The sequence below is a fragment of the Convolutriloba macropyga genome, unplaced genomic scaffold (assembly GCF_964194025.1).
Source record: "Convolutriloba macropyga unplaced genomic scaffold, txConMacr16.3 SCAFFOLD_2360, whole genome shotgun sequence".
Taxonomy (NCBI): domain Eukaryota; kingdom Metazoa; phylum Xenacoelomorpha; order Acoela; family Convolutidae; genus Convolutriloba; species Convolutriloba macropyga.
The window spans coordinates 14,644-33,828 of record NW_027452377.1 but is presented as its reverse complement, the minus strand read 5'-3'; the positions used below and the strand labels follow the sequence as shown (position 1 = coordinate 33,828).

General features: G+C 32.6%; 1 protein-coding gene across 1 annotated transcript; it reads right to left on the bottom strand.

Annotated features, from left to right (window-relative positions):
• Nucleotides 1-11,358: 11,358 nt before the first annotated feature.
• On the bottom strand, nt 11,359-18,766 carry LOC142357427 (uncharacterized). The gene is made up of 2 exons (XM_075409064.1): nt 18,573-18,766; nt 11,359-11,729 (listed from the first exon to the last, which is right to left on the bottom strand). The coding sequence occupies exons 1-2, from the start codon at nt 18,721-18,723 to the stop codon at nt 11,545-11,547; spliced, it is 336 nt and encodes a 111-aa protein (XP_075265179.1). The 5' UTR covers nt 18,724-18,766; the 3' UTR covers nt 11,359-11,544.
• Nucleotides 18,767-19,185: the final 419 nt, after the last annotated feature.

The window sequence follows — 19,185 nt, the reverse complement described above, 5'->3', positions numbered from 1 at the left end:
AAAAACACGATTATACCTTGTCTGCTTGCATTATAAGCAAAGTTTGATTACAATTTACGTCTTAATTTCAAAACTTCAAATAATTTCAAAACTGCACAATTAAATTGTTAATGCCGTTTGTATATAAATGTATATGTTAGTGTATGAAATGAAACCAATATGTTATAACATGTTTAAGGGGGAGGGGGAAATAACAGAAAAGAGCGAATAAGATGACATTCATAAAAATTGCAATACGTTTTGCATACCTTTGAATTTCAGTGTTGATTTATCAGCAGCTTTATTGATCAATAAAACATGGCTTTTGTACGCTAAATGAATAATGTAGATAAGTGAAATACACTTTTTTATTTCTATATTGAAATGGAATCTATAGAGATGTTTAGAGAGATGCTTGGGCAAAAGATGTTTATAAGTTGGTTAATGAACTTAAATAACAAAGTACATTTTTAATTATTAAAAAGTTGCTCTCATTTAAAAACTAAGTCGATAATAAGCTATATCTGGCCCTTAGAAATTAACACTCTGAGCTATTATCATGTACATAATTTCAGAAAAACGACTTTAATTAGTGTCCAGAGTTTGAGTGGTTTGTTTTCAATCAGTCAAAATATAGACAAGAAAACTGTCGCCAATCAAAAATTTAAAAAAATGTTCAATGATTTTTCGCTCACTTTCAATTTTTCCGGTTCTTAATTTTTCCTCTTTTCCTATTAGTTGCTCTGAAATTTCTGGAAATATTAAAGACTATGCAAAGTAGATGAAGTACAACAGTCAAAAAATTGAAAAGTTTCATAGCTTCTGGGAAAGATGCGGAAAAATAGCCTAATTTGAAGGCGAAATTTGAATACGGGCTTTTAAAAAAATACACACACACAAGCATCAACTACAAAAATCCACGAAGGTTTGTTCATGGTTGTAACTTGAACCAATGCTTGAGCCAATAATGAGCAGCCACCAGTGAGTGATCCAAAACCTCATTATTACAGAACATGCCAAAATTTAATCAACAACGGTTTTAATTTAAGTCACACACAGGCTCATCGGAGGAGATGAAAAAATCACAAGAGAAAAAAATTCCATTTCAGGACTCCTACAAAATGCTTTTATAAACCTAACAATAGATTGCTATAGAGAAGTTCTTTTATATATTTTTCTACCATAGGCCTTTTCTCAGAAGTCTTAAGCATGGAGCATTTTTTCTATATATTAAACAGGTTATATGCAGCCATTAACCATTGTGGGCAATATGTACAAATTGGCCAGAGTAAAAACTGGGTGACCACCGTTAGAGCCGAACGGGCGCAGAACAGAACAAATCAGAATGAGATTTAAAGCCGAACTTCAATTTAATCCAAAATGATTCCAACTCGACACAGGTTTTCGTCTAAAACAATTAACAATCAGAAGAATGGATTTTGAATTTATCGATGCTATAAGCCGTAGAAAAAAATGGACCAAATTGTTTATTTTAAAAGACCACAATTCTATTGCAATAAATATTTCCGAGAGCCAGAATTTAAATCAACCTTATGACAGCCAAGTTGAGATTACCGATACAGAGACGTTTATTCCGCCAAGCTGTGACTAAATAAGACGAAGTATGGATGAAAAAAGAAAGAGAGTTTGACCCGAAGTTACAAAAAAATCCCGAAGAAATTTGTATTCCAGAAAACTGGTCAATAACTGATAACAATCAACGATCTTTACTACTTCGAGAAACCGCAGTTATTTTGTTTGCAACGGATAAAGAACTAAAATTTCTGCTAAGATCAAAAGCCGTTCTTGCATATGGAACTTTTAAAACGGCTTCTCACCCATTTATGCGAATTTATTTAATTTTTTGGGACAGCTGAATAGTGGAAACTTGCTGTTGTTTAGGCATTCTTAGGTAGCAAAAGCGAAGAAAATTACAATCGAGTCTTCTTTTTTTAGCCAAAAATTTAAGAAAAATTTGGATTTAAATTTTTTCCAGAATTTTTTCTGACTGATTTTGAAAGTGGTGTCATAGCTGCTTCAAAAAAGTCCTTAACGGGAACAACTCTGATCATGCTCATTTCACTTTTTTCAGTGCATTTACAAAAAATTACAACACGTGAGATTGCAGCAATCTTACAAAAATGACGAAACCCTAAAAAGAATGCAAGTAAATTGTTCTCTTTGCCATTTCTCTCAAATTCAGATATACGCAGTGCTCTTGAACAATATGCGCAGAACTCCGACTCATTTTTTCGGGTATCCCAATCTGAGTTAACAATTTCCCTATATGTCTGATACTTGGATTTATGGGAATTTTGGTTTAGAATTATGGAACGTTTTTGATAGGCCTGTGACCCTTCGTACAACAAAAAAATGTGAAAACTGGAAGTTTTGGTGGGTAAAAGAAAAGCAAACAAATCCTGAGGTGATCCAGCACCCAACAAAGAAGCCAGCAATTGCAATTGAATGCAAAAATAATGAGACCGAAAAGCTCTTATTGAGGTGGAACCATTCCAGTTAAGAAAACACTGGGACTCCATTTCTGACTGCGGCTGTAACTTTTAATTCGTAATCAACCATCTAATTTTACCAATGAAATTGTCGACTCTGAATATAATTTATTTCTCATTCGGCTCTGCGACCGTTCGGCTCTACTTCATAGCACCTAAAAACTGATTAACTTCTGATCAAATTTCTGATCAAACGTCAACTCACTGGTGTTGAATAGTAGTCACATTTCTAAAACTCAAGTATATGCAAATGGAATTAATTGAAATGTCTTGCAGTAGAACTGTAAAACGTTAGTTGAAACCACCTAATACGAGGTGCGCAACCCGAGCCAGCACTGATCAGACCAATTTGGGTTGCACACGGGGGTTGTGACCGCTTCACAGAGTCTGGCGGAACAATCTGCGGTTTGGATAATATGATCAAGACCCTATCTACAGTCTGCACTGTCTGATCAAAGCGCTGCGTACGGTCTGGACAGTCTGATCCTATCCCCGCCCATAGATGGCCTGATCAGAGCTGGCTTGGGTGGCGAACCTCATTTAGGGCAATCATAAGATGAATCTTTATGAATTGATTGAGAAGCTTGTGAGCATTACCAAAAAGTTTACTGTTTCAGGCAACATGATAGCATATTAAATAGTTTTGAACCTGAGCTAATTGAAGACTAACCGGGCACTTTCAAATTAACCAGTGAAAACCAGTAAAGGTTTTTCGTCTACGGCTAAATTACCGGACCGTCTCAGATAATTTATGGACTCTCAGGTCCATATCTCGAAAAGTATGTTTTTAGTGATGGAACTTGGATGAACAAGGTGTGTTAGAAACATACCTGTGAGCTACCCAGGCAGTAACTAGCGTCAGTAACAGAAGCTTCATGTTGGTTCAATATCAAACAACTGCTATATCACAATGTACAATGATAAACTAACGCACAGATTTAAAACGACTACGTTAACGTTTCATCAAATCATTAGTAAATATTGCATTTAGAAGAGAGAGAAGTTAAGTACGTATTCCGCCCCTGTTTGAAGGAATTATTGACAGTATGAACATAAAGACAAACCCACACTTTATTAAACAGAACACTCTATCTGTCGAAAGATCACCTTTTCATTGCTATTAGATGAAAGTTAAACAATTGATCTTCTTAACTTTACAGATTGGTGCTGAATATTAGTCGTTTATTGATGGTTATTAAACAATAATAATAATATATGTTCGATCGCTAAGGATGAAAGTCAACACTTTAACAAGGTCTCAGCCAATGAGCGGGCACAGCCAGTAGAGGTTTGTTTTGTCATTTCTTAACTAATGAGGTGATAGCTCAAACTAATTAGTTTGAGCTATCACCTCATTAGTTAGGAAATGACAAAACAATTCTCGTTTCTCGACAAGACAATTCGATTCTCATTTTAAACTTTTGCCTCTCCGAGATTCATGGTTTTTTTATTAAAAGTTAACTAGCTTATGTATAAATAGTGTGTACACTACAATAGTAATTACAAGTTATAAGCTGCAATTGTATGACACTATTCTGCTCAGACTTAATTTTGGGGTATGAGTAATTTTCAGACTATACAGGATAAGTTTAGTCTGTGCGAACTCTAAGACCTCAACGGAAACAGAATGAAGAAAAACTGCACATAAAGGAACTTAAAAAACTCTGGAGATGCAATGTTTCAGACCTGAATTAAGTTTTTACGCTTCAAATGTTCTGGTTAAGCGCTGAAATGCTCTGGGATTCAAGTCCGGGTTTAAAACGAGAATCGAATTAATAAAGTGATGCCACAACTCGGATTGACAAAAAGTCAGAATCATAAAATTTTTGTATAACAGAGCATTGGCTGCATGAATGAAAAAGTCATTAAATATTGGTAAAGCTACAACTTTGTCATAAATGAAATTTCTTCGACTAAAATTTTTTATAAATCCAATTTATAAATTCAAGTTGATGCTTTTTTGATTTCCTACAGATACAATTTATGATTTTATAATGTCCATATTTCATTCCTTAGTACGATCCTAGAATGAAACGAAAGAATTCATATATATGATCTTTTTATGACTGATCCTTTTATTGATCAGAAGTAAATTTTTTGAGTATTCAACGCTGGATGTTTGGAATAAATTTATTAACTGCAACCTGTTTTTCAATCCGTCCGCATTGAAATCATAAAAAGATGGAGTCATATATTTGTTCCGACCCACTTATTGGTGGAGGAACTATATGCTCAACTAATTTCGTTTGCTCAGTCAATTTTGGCCGATCGATATTTTGTTGCAGAGAGGTATGAGTGGTATCAAAAGAAACCCCCTCAGGTGTAAAGTGCGAAGTTAATAAATAATTTCATTTTTTTGAGTTTCGATTGAATATTTATCGTGTTTCTAACGAAATCCCAAAAATCTACATCGTTTGTCTGTTTTATTGTTTATGGTACAGTTGACTTTGACAAACATTTGTTTTGGGTAAAAACTTTGTTAGTTTTATATTTCGACTTGAGTTTTAGGAAAAATTTTAATAGAATTTGAGATGTCTGAGTAACGAACAATCTGAGTAACTGCAGACGCAACTTTTACAAAAATTATGATTGGTCGGAATCCATAGCGTATAGTTTCAATTACTGCATAACAACTCTTTCAATGACAGTTAGAATTTTGAGTTCTGTCCGTTTTTGTGCTTTTTTTTGTTGTCTGGCCCTTCTATCTCATTTTGAATATATTTATACCTCAATAGTGAGACATTTTTCAAATAAACATTTCGTCTTCAATTTATATTCTAACATACATATAAAAGTGATGCAACTAAATTTTAAAAAATAAGTTGAAGAATTCTGAATTTTCTTTTTTCAAAAGTGGTATCAAAAGAAAGCCCTTCAGGTGTAAAGTGCGAAGTTAATAAATAATTCTATTTTTTTGAGTTTCGATTGAATATTTGTCGTGTTTCTAACGAAATCCCAAAAATCTACATCGTTTGTCTGTTTTATTGTTTATGGTACAGTTGACTTTGACAAACATTTGTTTTGGGTAAAAACTTTGTTAGTTTTATATTTCGACTTGAGTTTTAGGAAAAATTTTAATAGAATTTGAGATGTCTGAGTAACGAACAATCTGAGTAACTGCAGACGCAACTTTTACAAAAATTATGATTGGTCGGTATCCATAGCGTATGGTTTCAATTACTGCATAACAGCTCTTTCAATGACAGTTAGAATTTTGAGTTCTGTCCGTTTTTGTGCTTTTCTGTTGTCTGGCCCTTCTATCTCAATTTGAATATCTTTATACCTCAATGGTGAGACATTTTTTAAATTAACATTTCGTCTTCAATTTATATTCTGACATACATATAAAAGTGATGCAACTAAATTTTAAAAAATAAGTTGAAGAATTCTGAATTTTCTTTTTTCAAAAGTGGTATCAAAAGAAAGCCCTTCAGGTGTAAAGTGCGAAGTTAATAAATAATTCTATTTTTTTGAGTTTCGATTGAATATTTGTCGTGTTTCTAACGAAATCCCAAAAATCTACATCGTTTGTCTGTTTTATTGTTTATGGTACAGTTGACTTTGACAAACATTTGTTTTGGGTAAAAACTTTGTTAGTTTTATATTTCGACTTGAGTTTTAGGAAAAATTTTAATAGAATTTGAGATGACTGAGTAACGAACAATCTGAGTAACTGCAGACGCATTTTTTACAAAAATTATGATTGGTCGGAATCCATAGCGTATAGTTTCAATTACTGCATAACAACTCTTTCAATGACAGTTAGAATTTTGAGTTCTGTCCGTTTTTGTGCTTTTTTTTGTTGTCTGGCCCTTCTATCTCATTTTGAATATCTTTATACCTCAATAGTGAGACATTTTTCAAATAAACATTTCGTCTTCAATTTATATTCTAACATACATATAAAAGTGATGCAACTAAATTTTAAAAAATAAGTTGAAGAATTCTGAATTTTCTTTTTTCAAAAGTGGTATCAAAAGAAAGCCCTTCAGGTGTAAAGTGCGAAGTTAATAAATAATTCTATTTTTTTGAGTTTCGATTGAATATTTGTCGTGTTTCTAACGAAATCCCAAAAATCTACATCGTTTGTCTGTTTTATTGTTTATGGTACAGTTGACTTTGACAAACATTTGTTTTGGGTAAAAACTTTGTTAGTTTTATATTTCGACTTGAGTTTAAGGAAAAATTTTAATAGAATTTGAGATGTCTGAGTAACGAACAATCTGAGTAACTGCAGACGCAACTTTTACAAAAATTATGATTGGTCGGTATCCATAGCGTATGGTTTCAATTACTGCATAACAGCTCTTTCAATGACAGTTAGAATTTTGAGTTCTGTCCGTTTTTGTGCTTTTCTGTTGTCTGGCCCTTCTATCTCAATTTGAATATCTTTATACCTCAATGGTGAGACATTTTTTAAATTAACATTTCGTCTTCAATTTATATTCTACCATACATATAAAAATGATGCAACTAAATTTTAGGAAATAAGTTGAAGAATTCTGAATTTTCTTTTTTCTAATGATCAATCATTCAAACTTTTGGTCAGATTTGGTTGTTTACGATTGAACTTCTTAACTATTTTGGTTACCTAGAAAATCAATTGTTGTTCTGAAGAAGTGTAATTAAAGATTCTAAGTGTGCTTCAAATTCTCCTTCAATAATAATAAAAAAATTGGTAAAACTTTGTTATTTTTAAAATATTATTGCGTTGATTCGGAAATTAGCCTCACTGATGAGTTTTTGGAGTTTCACTGTGAATTTCAATTTTGCATTTTTACTACTTTTAGTTTTTTTAATTTAAGCACAAAATTTTTTATTGAAAAGATTTTTTCTTTTACATATGAGCTTATATGAATTGATAAATTGGTAAACATTTTGATTTGACAACTTTTGGTAAACTTCAGGTCAAAAAAGATTTACCTATATTGTGATCATTTTCTTGGTTGTAACCTCTATTGGTTGTAGCTATTGGTTGTTGCTCTATTCTTGGTTGTTGCTTGGGTAACCTCTATTTGAAAATGATATGATTTTGCACTCTCTTTCAAGTCCGATTTGAATTTCTTCAGTCTCATCAAAAATAAATAGAGGACTTTTTGTACTAAAGGGACATTTTACTCGAAGATTGAATTTGCAAACGAATGAATTTTTGTTTTTGGATCTCAAATTTTTTTTTCGGGTAAAATTAGTTGTGCACTCAACTAAGATTTTAAAGTTAATTTGAAGTGTGGCAATTCGTTTGTTCCAGTTTTTGTTATGTGAAATGAAAATTAATGATCTTACTGTTCTCAATCTTTTTCTGTATGGAAGTCTTTTTTTTCGAAGAATCAATCAAAGTTTAATTTACAAAATATGAACTTCTTCTTTAAAGGCAGTTTATATGTGTTTCAATTGGTAGACAATAGTGACAACATTGTGTCCATTGACACTTAGCGAGCTCCTTTTTGATGTTTATACACAAAAAAACTCCTTATACTCAAAAAACTCCTTTTTGACACAAAAAAACTATTGCTCTTCTCCGAGCTGCGCTCATGGCAAATTCAAATATTAGACATGAGCCTTTTGATTCTTATCTTGCGCTATAAGAAATTGAAGAAATTTTAGCCAAATTTTTCAAGTTATTGATGATTAATTTCAATTTGGTCTAAACTTTTAACAAAAGTAAATTTGAAATATCGGGTATCGTGGTCTTTATGAGAGAACTTTAAATAATAATTCACTTTTAATAGGAATTGATTGGGAACTAACTGCGATTTTAAATTTCATAATAAACTCTTTAGTACTATTCAGTTTTGTCACAGGCTGATGGTTGTCTGCACAAAAGTTTCTCATTGAAATTGCATTTTTTATATGTTTTTGTTTTCTTTTTTTTGTGCTTAAATGAAATGGAAACAATTTGATAGATCAATTTTTAGTAATTTCCAGGGCAAATATGACTAGAAATAATTTTAATTTCTTCATTGTTCTTCTTTCATACCAGGAAGTAGTTGAAAAACTTTGGGAAATTTTTCAACGTCAGTTGATGAAGTAGTATGAGCAGTACAAGGCTAAAGGAACGTCCGATTATTCAGACAGCCCTTGAAACTATTCAATACTGAGATTTTTTTCCTTCGTTTGTTTCAACCCCCAGCTTAGTGACCGCATTTTTTGCAACCCAAGTTGCACGTGCCAATTTTTTTTATAGATGTATTATGCAATAGCAGATATCATGCAATAAAGAGGGATCTATATGGTCCTAGGGGTGAAAAAAACGGAAAAGATCCAAGTGGTTAATCGAAGTTAAATTGAAAGTAAAAATTAGGTTAAAATTATTAAAAAAAATTAGACAAGGTCAGTGTCCAACCAATTACTGACACTAGGTCTTCAGTGGTTTCTCGCTTTAGGTATTTTTTCGTTTCAGTTCACTATCACCTCAAAGTCTCAACAACCAATAGTCAAATGTGAAATAAGTGTTTTAGGATATATATTTTTTGACGTTTGTTGAAAAAAATTGATCCAAGAGGACGTTTTTGACGGGTTCAATATAATCGAAAAGAATTCGAATTCTCTCCTCGTGTTAACAATCGAATAGCACACGAACATATATCTGAAGAGAAGTTGCCTCCTCTAAATTCATACCGATAAAGCAAGTAGTAATATTTATTAAGTACGCCAATTTAAAAGCAATGTTTCTCCACGTTCAGGTTTCCGTGATATGTTTTTCGTGTTGGACAAATTTTTATCAGCGATAAATTATGCAACTATTATCATAACGGCTGACTTTTTCAGGTTTTTCAAAACCTCTATAAGCATTAATAAAATTTCACACGAATAAATTAGTTCACTCAAAACTTTTGCACTGCCTTCATCATACTGTAGTGAGGAAAACTGAAAACTGTAGAGCGATAAACACCATTGAGTGAAGAATCTTCTTTTGACAAATTATTGCCTTAACGCTCAATTTTCGAAAATTAGTTGAGGCCATCATTTTTAAAACAAACTGTTTCTAATTGCTGAATTTTAGAAGAGCTTCCATTTCAATTTCTGCCTCAACAACAGTCTCTTGCTGGTGACGTTTGACACACAGTATCGCGACTTGTTTCAGTTTTCTATATGCACACTATCATACTTTTGAGCAGAAGGTTCTTTCGCTAGAATCTTAATTTTTTTACACTTAGTTCTTCGTGTCGTGGAATAGAAACTGAGTACTTGTCTTTATTGTCACTAATTTAAACCACTTTTCAGAATGTCTATATGACTGTATTTCACTAGCAATTTTTCGCTAGAATCTAATATTTTTTACACTTAGCTCTTCGTGTCGTGGAATAGAAACTGAGTACTTGTCTTCATTGTCACTAATTTAAAACACTCTGATTACCAATACGTTTTTCTATTTTAAACCTCTCGAAACTGTAATCCAATTGAAGATGAACATAGTCCGCAATGACAGTAAATCTAAATGACCAACGTTTCCAATGTTTTCCTGACGAAATTCAATTTCATTTCAAATCGCTTACAATTCAGCTTTCACGCCAAATAGCAATACACTTTTGCTTTATTAAAATAAGATCCAAATTAATCCTAAAACTAAGTCGACTTTTTTATATTTAAAGGTATGAAATTATGAATAAAAAATAATTTTTGGTGGAAAAGTATCTTGAGTCTCGGCGCAACATTCCTCCCAATTGATGACAGGCAATATTTTTTCCAAATATCTCAACGGTAACCCAAAAAGCTCTCTCTTTCTTTCAAAATCTCGTTCTCTCTCTCTCTCTCTCTCTCTCTCTTGGTCTCTAATTTGGAAAAGTAAAAAAAGCTGTCAAAAAATACTTCTATTAATTAAAATTTTTGATACAGATTATGATTGCATTGGAAGAAGTAGTTCAATAGCAAGTGAAATTGAAATGACGTATAACTATGCCGACTTAATATTATGCCGATTATAAAAGTGCCAAAAATTTATTCATTTTTTATCTTGATAAATTTCATAACCAATCATGTCATATTACGGAGACGATGCAAAAAATTGTCGGCCAATCACAATAAAGAACCAATTTTGGCATTCTTATAAAAATTTATAAAAAGAAAACTGCAGAAAGACAATCATTAAGTAACCAAAAGTAATTGCGGACAATTGCCATGCCTCAGTGGCCCGTGGGACTTGATATGAATCTATCACAACCGAACATGTGATGAGCGTACCCTGGAAGTTTTTATAATTTACTTTAGATGCTCTTGAATTCATTGAAAGACTCTTTTCATGTTTCCGATACTCTTGAAATAAGTTTCGCTTTCGGCACTCTTAAACATCGGCATAGTATTACGTCGTCATAGTTGTACGTAATCGAAATGGAAACAAGTATACATTTAAACTGTTTCTAGAGCCATATTGTTCTCGACAAAACTAACAAACTTGTTAGGCAATTTATGTGCAAATCATTAAATTTGTTCAATTCGGTAGTTCATAGCTAGTAAGTTATCCTCATTTCTATATGTTTTATTGTTTTTTTTTCTCCAAAATTATTGGTTTGCCATTTCTTTGTCTTAGTTGCAATGCGTTCTGTAATCTATTTCTTCAATAAACCATTCTCCCACTTCAAAACATGAAAAGGTCGAATCGATTCGTTTACTTTGATGCTTAATAATACAGTACTAGGGGTCAACTTATTGACACAGTTTGTATTTTTAACAGATCGTTTAACATATGTTTATACACAAAAAAAATGTCACAAAAAACTTTTTTTTGTAACAAAAAAACTTTTAAAATCATCCCTCACGTTCAAAAAGTTCGTATATAAATACTAAGAAACTGTGCTTTAAACAGGTGCGTAAAAGAAACAGTTCATTTTCTACTTGAAGATTTCTGATTTAACGTGTTGCATTGCTCCAGTATAATTTTTCACCAACACAGCAAAGAAATATATATAACTTATATTTATACGCTGAATTATCAACCTTTCAGAAATCCGTTTTTTTTCATAAACATCTGCAAACATCTGAAAAAACGTTGGAAAAGTTTTCCGTGTTTTTCCCGGGTTATTCCCCGCTCTGTTTTGATTATTTATGATGAACAGCGTCACATTAGACTCTCTTGGTTGATTGACTTCCGGGCTCCGAGCATGGCAAGAAAGAAGGTGGGCAGCTGGAACAGGGGGGAGAGACAGGCCAGGGCGAAGCCAGAGTCCAGTCTAACATCAAAGTGTCCGGCTTGCTTGCGACAGCTGATGCCGTAGACAATAACAGCACACATTACTAGACAGCCTGAAACCAGTATTACCACTTTAGATTTTGACAACAAAAATACAAAAAAAAAATCACGGCCAAGTTTTTAATTTTTTCCGTCAAATTTTACATCGAGTACGATTAAGTTTTAACTTTCTCTCCCACTAAGTTTGACGTAGAAATATTTGAGTAGTGTCATTAGGAATATCTCTGAGCGTAGTTTATTTTTTCAAAATTAGACTTTTTTGGGGATTTAATAAGACTGATTTAATAAGACGTGATAGCCGAAAGGTAAGGTGTGTGCCGCACACGCCAATGATTGAGAGTTTAATCCCCTGCCTCCGTGAAGCTGTCTGTGTGAGGATGAGCTCTTACTTAACCATAGCTCCAGGTTGACCATAGCCTGACCAATCTTGGCTGCAATGATGGTACCACGTGAAAGTTCCAGACGCAAAAAAGTGGCCATAGTCACCAAAAAAGAGCAATGTTGCTCATAAAAAGATCAGTCTGAAATGTGGGGAATAATAAGAAAAAAGGCTGCTGAGAACAGGCTACTGTAGGCCTAATGCTGTTCCGCTGCGATTACTCAGGAGCCATAATTTTTATTATTATTTTCAATAATTTTGTCCAGTTTCTCAATAATTTTCATCTAACTTAAACAGAGTGAAAGAATTGCTGAACTGTTGGGCCCGACAATTTCCGCTAAATTTTGGCGGATTTGTTTGACAATTTAGCTTTAAATCGTAAAAATACTGGTGCCAATTTAGCTATTTGCAATATAATTTTGTCTGTTCTCCCTTAACTGAAGAGAGAATTGCTTCAGCCTCCCATGTATAGCAGAGTGATCTGGAATTATAGATTCGCTGCTCTATTTTATTGTAATATTGCATGAAATTCAGCCTTTATTTGCTAATTTCACACTTTCGCCAATATTTAGGTTCGTGATCTATTTGGGTTGATTGATAAAGTTGACTATATTCCTTGAAAATAAATTTTCATTCTGCCCAATCAAAAGTTTCTAAATTTAGTTAATTTTAGCTAAATTTAGAAAATATAGTAACTCAACAAAAATGTCTATCTAAATAAGCAAGGGTTTAGAGTTTACTGAATGCGAGAAATATGTCATACTAAGCTGAAGTAAACGGCTTTTTCGTATTCTGAAACTAGATTGACACATTGAAAACCTGCTGGTCAATTCCACGTTGATATGCGGTTTATGCTATTTTTTTGACATTGGTGACAAGTTGGAGAACGGCAATTTACGTATGCCATCATTTTCATAACCAAAACTTTAATAATATTTGAAATACTGAGGAAGAGAAGCGATCCGGCATGTACAAATGTTCAAACAGTTGAAATTTTTAATTTTTGCTCTCATTTTTCTAACATGTTAAGAATTTTGAGTTTTCGCTTTTGCAATTGAAACTGAGAATAATTACTAGCTTCAAAATAATCACGCTGAATAGCATTTCAATCAGATTTTCTATAAGTTTTTTTGAGTATTTTATGAGAACTACTTGGCTGAAATTGTCCAATAGACTTCTTCAGTTTTCATCCTTCCAAGTTTTTTTATTACTTAGTCTGTCGTCATCAATTGGCGTGCCAGGTAACAAAGTTTAAGATTAGCCAATGACGGCTGATAAAAAAAATTTGGCATCAATCTACCTGAGAATTATTTTAATATAGTCCACAAAATTCATTATCATCATATTTATGCCAACATTTGATTTTTTAAAAAATAAACCTTAGAATAATTTTCTTGGCTTTGCAAAGTTTACCTTCTCCTTTTTAAAAATTGGTGACATTTTCAACAAATGCTTTCATATAACTTTTGTGAAGAAATGAACAATAACTGATAAGCAAACCTCAGCAGTTATTATCAATGACGAGCGTAGATTTGCTAATTTTAGTTTGACGACCCAGTTCATTTTTCAAAAACATTTCTGCAGGATACAATAAGAAAGAACGCATATTAGTCCTAAAGTAGGCTTTATTGAATTCATTTCAATTTTTGTAAAAGAAAATGATGTTTCTGAAAGGTTATTTCTAACGATTGAAATCAATTATTTACATACTTAAACAATAAGGCAACATGCTCTCAAGCCCAAATTTTTGTATAGAGTTCATATTTTCTGTGGCCGATAAAATTTTCCATCATGCTGTAAGTGCAAGTAAAGTCCTGTTACAATTTTTGCTCTTATCTATAACAAGGAGGCTCGTTAATGTGCGTTTGCACATGATGTTCCGACCCGCGCTCATCTATATTTTTGACTTAACTCTCTTTTGACTTACATATTTGACAGAGAGATAATCAAAAATAGATGTTTGAGTTTTATAAAATCGTTACACAACCAAAATGATAATTGAAATAAATAATGCCATGCCTCATTACAACAACATCTGCCACCAAAAAGTATACGAGAAAAAACAACAACAACAACAACAACAACAAAGCATCAAATCCAAAACAAATATTTCTTAATTTAAAGGCACCTAGTAACAACGTCAAATTACAATCAGAAAAATCCTTAATACACAAATTTAATTTTCTTAACTACACTTCAGATGGGATTAATGAGACTAGGTAAGAAATCGACAAAAAAAATTATGGGACGAAACTCAAAAATCAATCAACCTTTTTTAAACCAAATAATTTCAAAAGTCTTAAAAAAATTGGCTTTTAACGGAATAATTCTTGATAAATTTATATAAAAAAATCATTATGAAACCAATAGCACCTGTCTATGAATAGACTAAGCAATGGGAAAGGTCTAAAGATGCAAAAATTCCAAAACTTACCATTAAAAAATTACAAACATTGCGAAAACACAAATTAGTGGAGCCATTAAAATCATTAGCTGTTATCTGAACAATATGTTTTTTTACTTCAATTTCTATTATTACTAAATTAGCTACCCATATACTGAATGAAGAAATGAGCTCAATTTGGCCATACTTTAAAGTCATTGGGATCTGTAATTACGCGATTGTGCTAAAGGAAGAGAAAAAAAACAAAAACTCACAACTCGCATAACTTTTATAAAAAACCATACTTGTCAACAAACACAACATCAGTTAAGTCATAACATCAATAAGCATGTTAATAAACACAAGGAATTGTATGGGAACTCTCAATGATGAGATTAAGTTACAAGTTGAATAAAAGTAGAACAAAATTGAAGAAATTGAAATATCCTTAAAGATCTTAAAAATGTATAATATTGAAAATTTCAAGACTAATCGCAGTAATCTGACTCTTGGGACAACATCATTCATTCAATCCTCATACAAACGCCAATGAGGCCGATCAGCTTTTTTGCTACCTAAAGAATGAAAAAAGCAAAAAACAGCAAATTCAAAGGAATTGAGTGAGAAAAGCGAAGCCATTAAAATGTGATTTTTTCGGTAGGAGCTTTTCTACTTTCAATTAATTTTTCAACAGCAATGGAATTCTTTTTTAAATAATTTGACTCCAAAAGATCAAAAAAACATGAACAAATACATTGAAACCACGAATTGTTTGAGAAAACCCTGTAGTATCAACGCCATTAAATTCTATAGCTTTCACCGGAATCTAAAAAGTACGCTGAACTATGCCTCAATGAGACAAAAAAATGTTTGTCATTAACAGATCATCAATAAGACATTACAATAAGTCATAAATAGTGAAAAAGAAAACAAGTAATAAAGGCAAAATCCTAACATTAAGTAGAAAAATGCGAGAAGAAAGTGTCAAACCATTTAAGCCATAAGTTTTTCCCTTTAAGCTTTATATATAATTCGTTGAACGTCGTCTCTAATCCAATGCAACTCTCAATAATCGGATAATCTGTTAAGATTCCAAAAGGAAACAAAATTACGAAAAAAATATCCAGAAACTAAAAAAATATATGAAAATTCGGGCATCGAATCATAACTCAAATAGTTAGAAAATAAAACCGCTGTATAAATTTTTTTTGTTTGAATTAGAAAGAAATGGGTCCGATCATTACTGAGACTGACTTGCAAATCCCGAAAAAAATCGAAAAATTGTTTTTAAAGTCTTAACAGCCATTAAATTCAATAGCTTTCAACATAAGTCAGTAAATAGGCTCTATTGGAGCATATGCCTCAATTTGAGGACACGAATATTTGTCTTGCGTAAATAATCAATTAGACGTCACAATAATTCGTAGGACTATGGAAACAACAACGAATATAGGCAAATAACAAAAATTCAGTAGAAAAAGGCGAGAAGAAAGTGTCGAAGCCATTTAAACCAAAAGCTTTTCCCTGAAAACGTTATCCATCATCCAGTGAAAATCTTCTTTAAGCCAATAGGAGATATCAATTATCAGGATTTTTTATTCGATTTCAAGACGAACCAATGATAAGAAAATATGCAAAAAAATTTTTTTTAAATTATTTGAAAACTTGTCGCATTGAAGTCATAAGACAAATATTTAGAAGATAAAACTGCTCACCAGGTTAACTTTTGTTGCAGTAGAAAAGAAGGGGGCCTTGTTTACTGAGATTGACCCACAATTCACAAAAATAAGTTTAGGATCTGTTAATGTTGAAAAAATATCGAAAAATCATCTTTAAAGGCTTAACAGCCATTAGCTGTCCACTGAAATCTCTAGATAGGCTCACTTATTGCTTATTACAAAAACTATTGCACTTTTAATCAAAGAGACAATGGCACAGGACTCCAAAAATTTAGTAAAACATCAAAAAGAAAATCAATATTCCATGTAAAATTACGAAAACTCAGAGTCGAAGCCAAAGAAAGAACACGAGTAAGTACTTGAAAACTAATTTTTTTCATTGGGCTTCATTTCACTGTATATCAGGTTTGTCATTAACAAAACCTAGACGAAATGAAAAGTGACTAGTCACTTTGTGACCCAAGAAAGCAACAAAAAAATTGAAAATGGATTGTCTATAAAAAGAGCTCTGAAATAGATTTCAATTTTTTTTATTGTAACCTTTTCTACGGGACTAGAACTATTCTTTTTATCGTCTTTTGTCTATTAGCAACTCCAATATATTTCTTTTTATGGCCTGAAATAAAATTTTGAATTAACATTTTTGATAAAAAAAAGTCTTAATCTGAAAAAAAATTACACTAAAAGTGAAAAATTTTTCCAAATATCTCGTGTTCACACAAAACTTCAATCCTCGATAACTCCTCGAAAAAATCAAATTTGAAAAAAAATTTCCGAATTCTACGCTGGACTAGTTTTTTTAAATGATACCACTCACATTTCTCTACGATGAAAATATCGATCGGCCAAAATTGTCTAAAAAAACCCATTTGACTATATTGTTCTTCCCCCCACAAGTGGGGTCGGAACAATAATAATACGCAGATGAGCTTCGAAAAATAATTTTTTGAGTCGATCTTTTAAAATTCTTCAGAAATTCATGTGAGTTTGAAAAGTTTTTAATATTGAAACTCTACCCATTTTTCATGTTTCTGGATGAAAGGAATTTGAACAACCCAGATCATAATGCCGGAGTAAATCAACAATGAATCATTATATTTCAATTCTGTTTTTGAGTTTTGTGATATTCTGATCATGACCTTTTTTGCTATATACATGAAAAATTTTACTGGGCATGATAATATCAGTCGCGTGTTTTCAGCTGATTAGAGAGTTTTTGGAAATTTACCATTTTGTCTTGAGGTCAAGACAAAAAATGAGACAAAATTTTGAAGTGTCGAAAACTCTCTGAGCAGCTGAAATTACACGACTGATATTATTAAGCGCATTAAATTTTTCATTTTATAAAACCTCTTAGTGGCGAATCTCAGTTTTGTGAAAAAGAGGAAAGAGAAAAAATCAGTAGTCACCCACTGAATTGGCAAAAAAGAGCAGAAAAAACCGAATTGTAAAAAAAGTACAGTGCAATCAATGAAATAACTTATATATCGTTTAAAATCAGTTCATCATGCAATTTTTTTTTCTTACTCTAGATTTTGTGCACAACCCATGTTGAAATTTATAACCATGTGTTCGACATCAACTTTAAAATGATTTTGATTTCCGTAATTATCAAAAATTTATACTGATTTTCTCATGATCAGCGAAAACATGAATAAACGGAATGTGCATTCTAAAATCATAAAAAACAGAAGACTTGCAAGGTAATTTACTAAAAGAAACTCTTGAGATATCATGATACAGTGCTAGTTCGACAATTTACAATTGGGATATGACGAATCAGTACTGATATACTATGAGGCTGAGATCCGGGAATACGCAAACGGTCACTACTAAACCTCTTTGATTTGCGGTAGCTCCCAGTGACAAAAGAGGGATACCAAATCATTTCTTAACATATAATAAGTTGAAGTTAAATCTTTAAAATGGGCGGGTAAAATATGAGTGACTAAGATTATGAACAAGGTTAGAGAAAAATAGCTACTGATTCAAACCGAGCGGAAAAATCGACTGCCTTGAAGTAGATTAAATGCAAGTGAATCTTCTGCAAAAAAGTGTTGTTTTCAAATCATGTTACATAACTACATTGGTCGAATAATATTGCATCATGGTACATAACTATTGCTACATAATGATGACCCCCCCCCCCCGCGCCCCCAGGTTTAGAACTCGGCTTATCGAAAGACTTTATAGTTCTATTGGGGGGGGGGGGGGGGGTGTTTTGACTATAATCACACGGTTGAGCACCTAGTTAAAAGTCTGCAGCTTATTCGCCATATAACGTACAGCGTGTGTCATTGCTGTCAATATAACATAATGGGAGGCTATTTTGGGCTATTTTTGTACCATACTGGGGAAAGAAGCAATATTTTTAAATTATATTACAAAAGAATTATTGCGATACGATCATGTGAGTTAAAAAGCGTGAAATGCGACCGAAAGGGTGATGACTAACACTGTAGGGCGCATATGATGATGATGAAACAGTTTAGGCACTTGATAGCAATGTAGTCTTCTTCGTCTCTGATTCTCATCCCACTCTCTACCCTCTCCTGTACACTCAGTTCACACCTTAGCCCAGATTGGAGCATGAACAGACTCGTCATCACACCCAACACCCCACTCAATATCAGACAGCTCCTTGTCACCAACAGAAACACTGAACAAACGAATTACTACTAGATATACAAATTTCATAACTAAACAGTCACTGAGGACGTTTTGCAATCGTTAAGGCCCACTAAACGGTTCGAGAATTTAGTCCGAAATTCAACGTGACATTTTGTAGGTCAGGGTTTAGTCATCACAAATGAAAAGACCAAAAAAATGCGCGACCACAAAATACCATGCTCGACTTAAGTTTTCTTCGTGATCGAAACTTCGATGCTGAAGTTTTGGAGTTCGACTTAGGCTCAACCCAATTTTTCACGCTGCACCTTTTTTTACATGCACTTTGAAAGTTGGCTAGAGCATATATCATAGCCGATTAACTACATATCATTTCTTGACACACGCGTGAAAAAGCTCTTAAATGCCAGATCATTGCAACAGCAGACTCTGCAATGCCA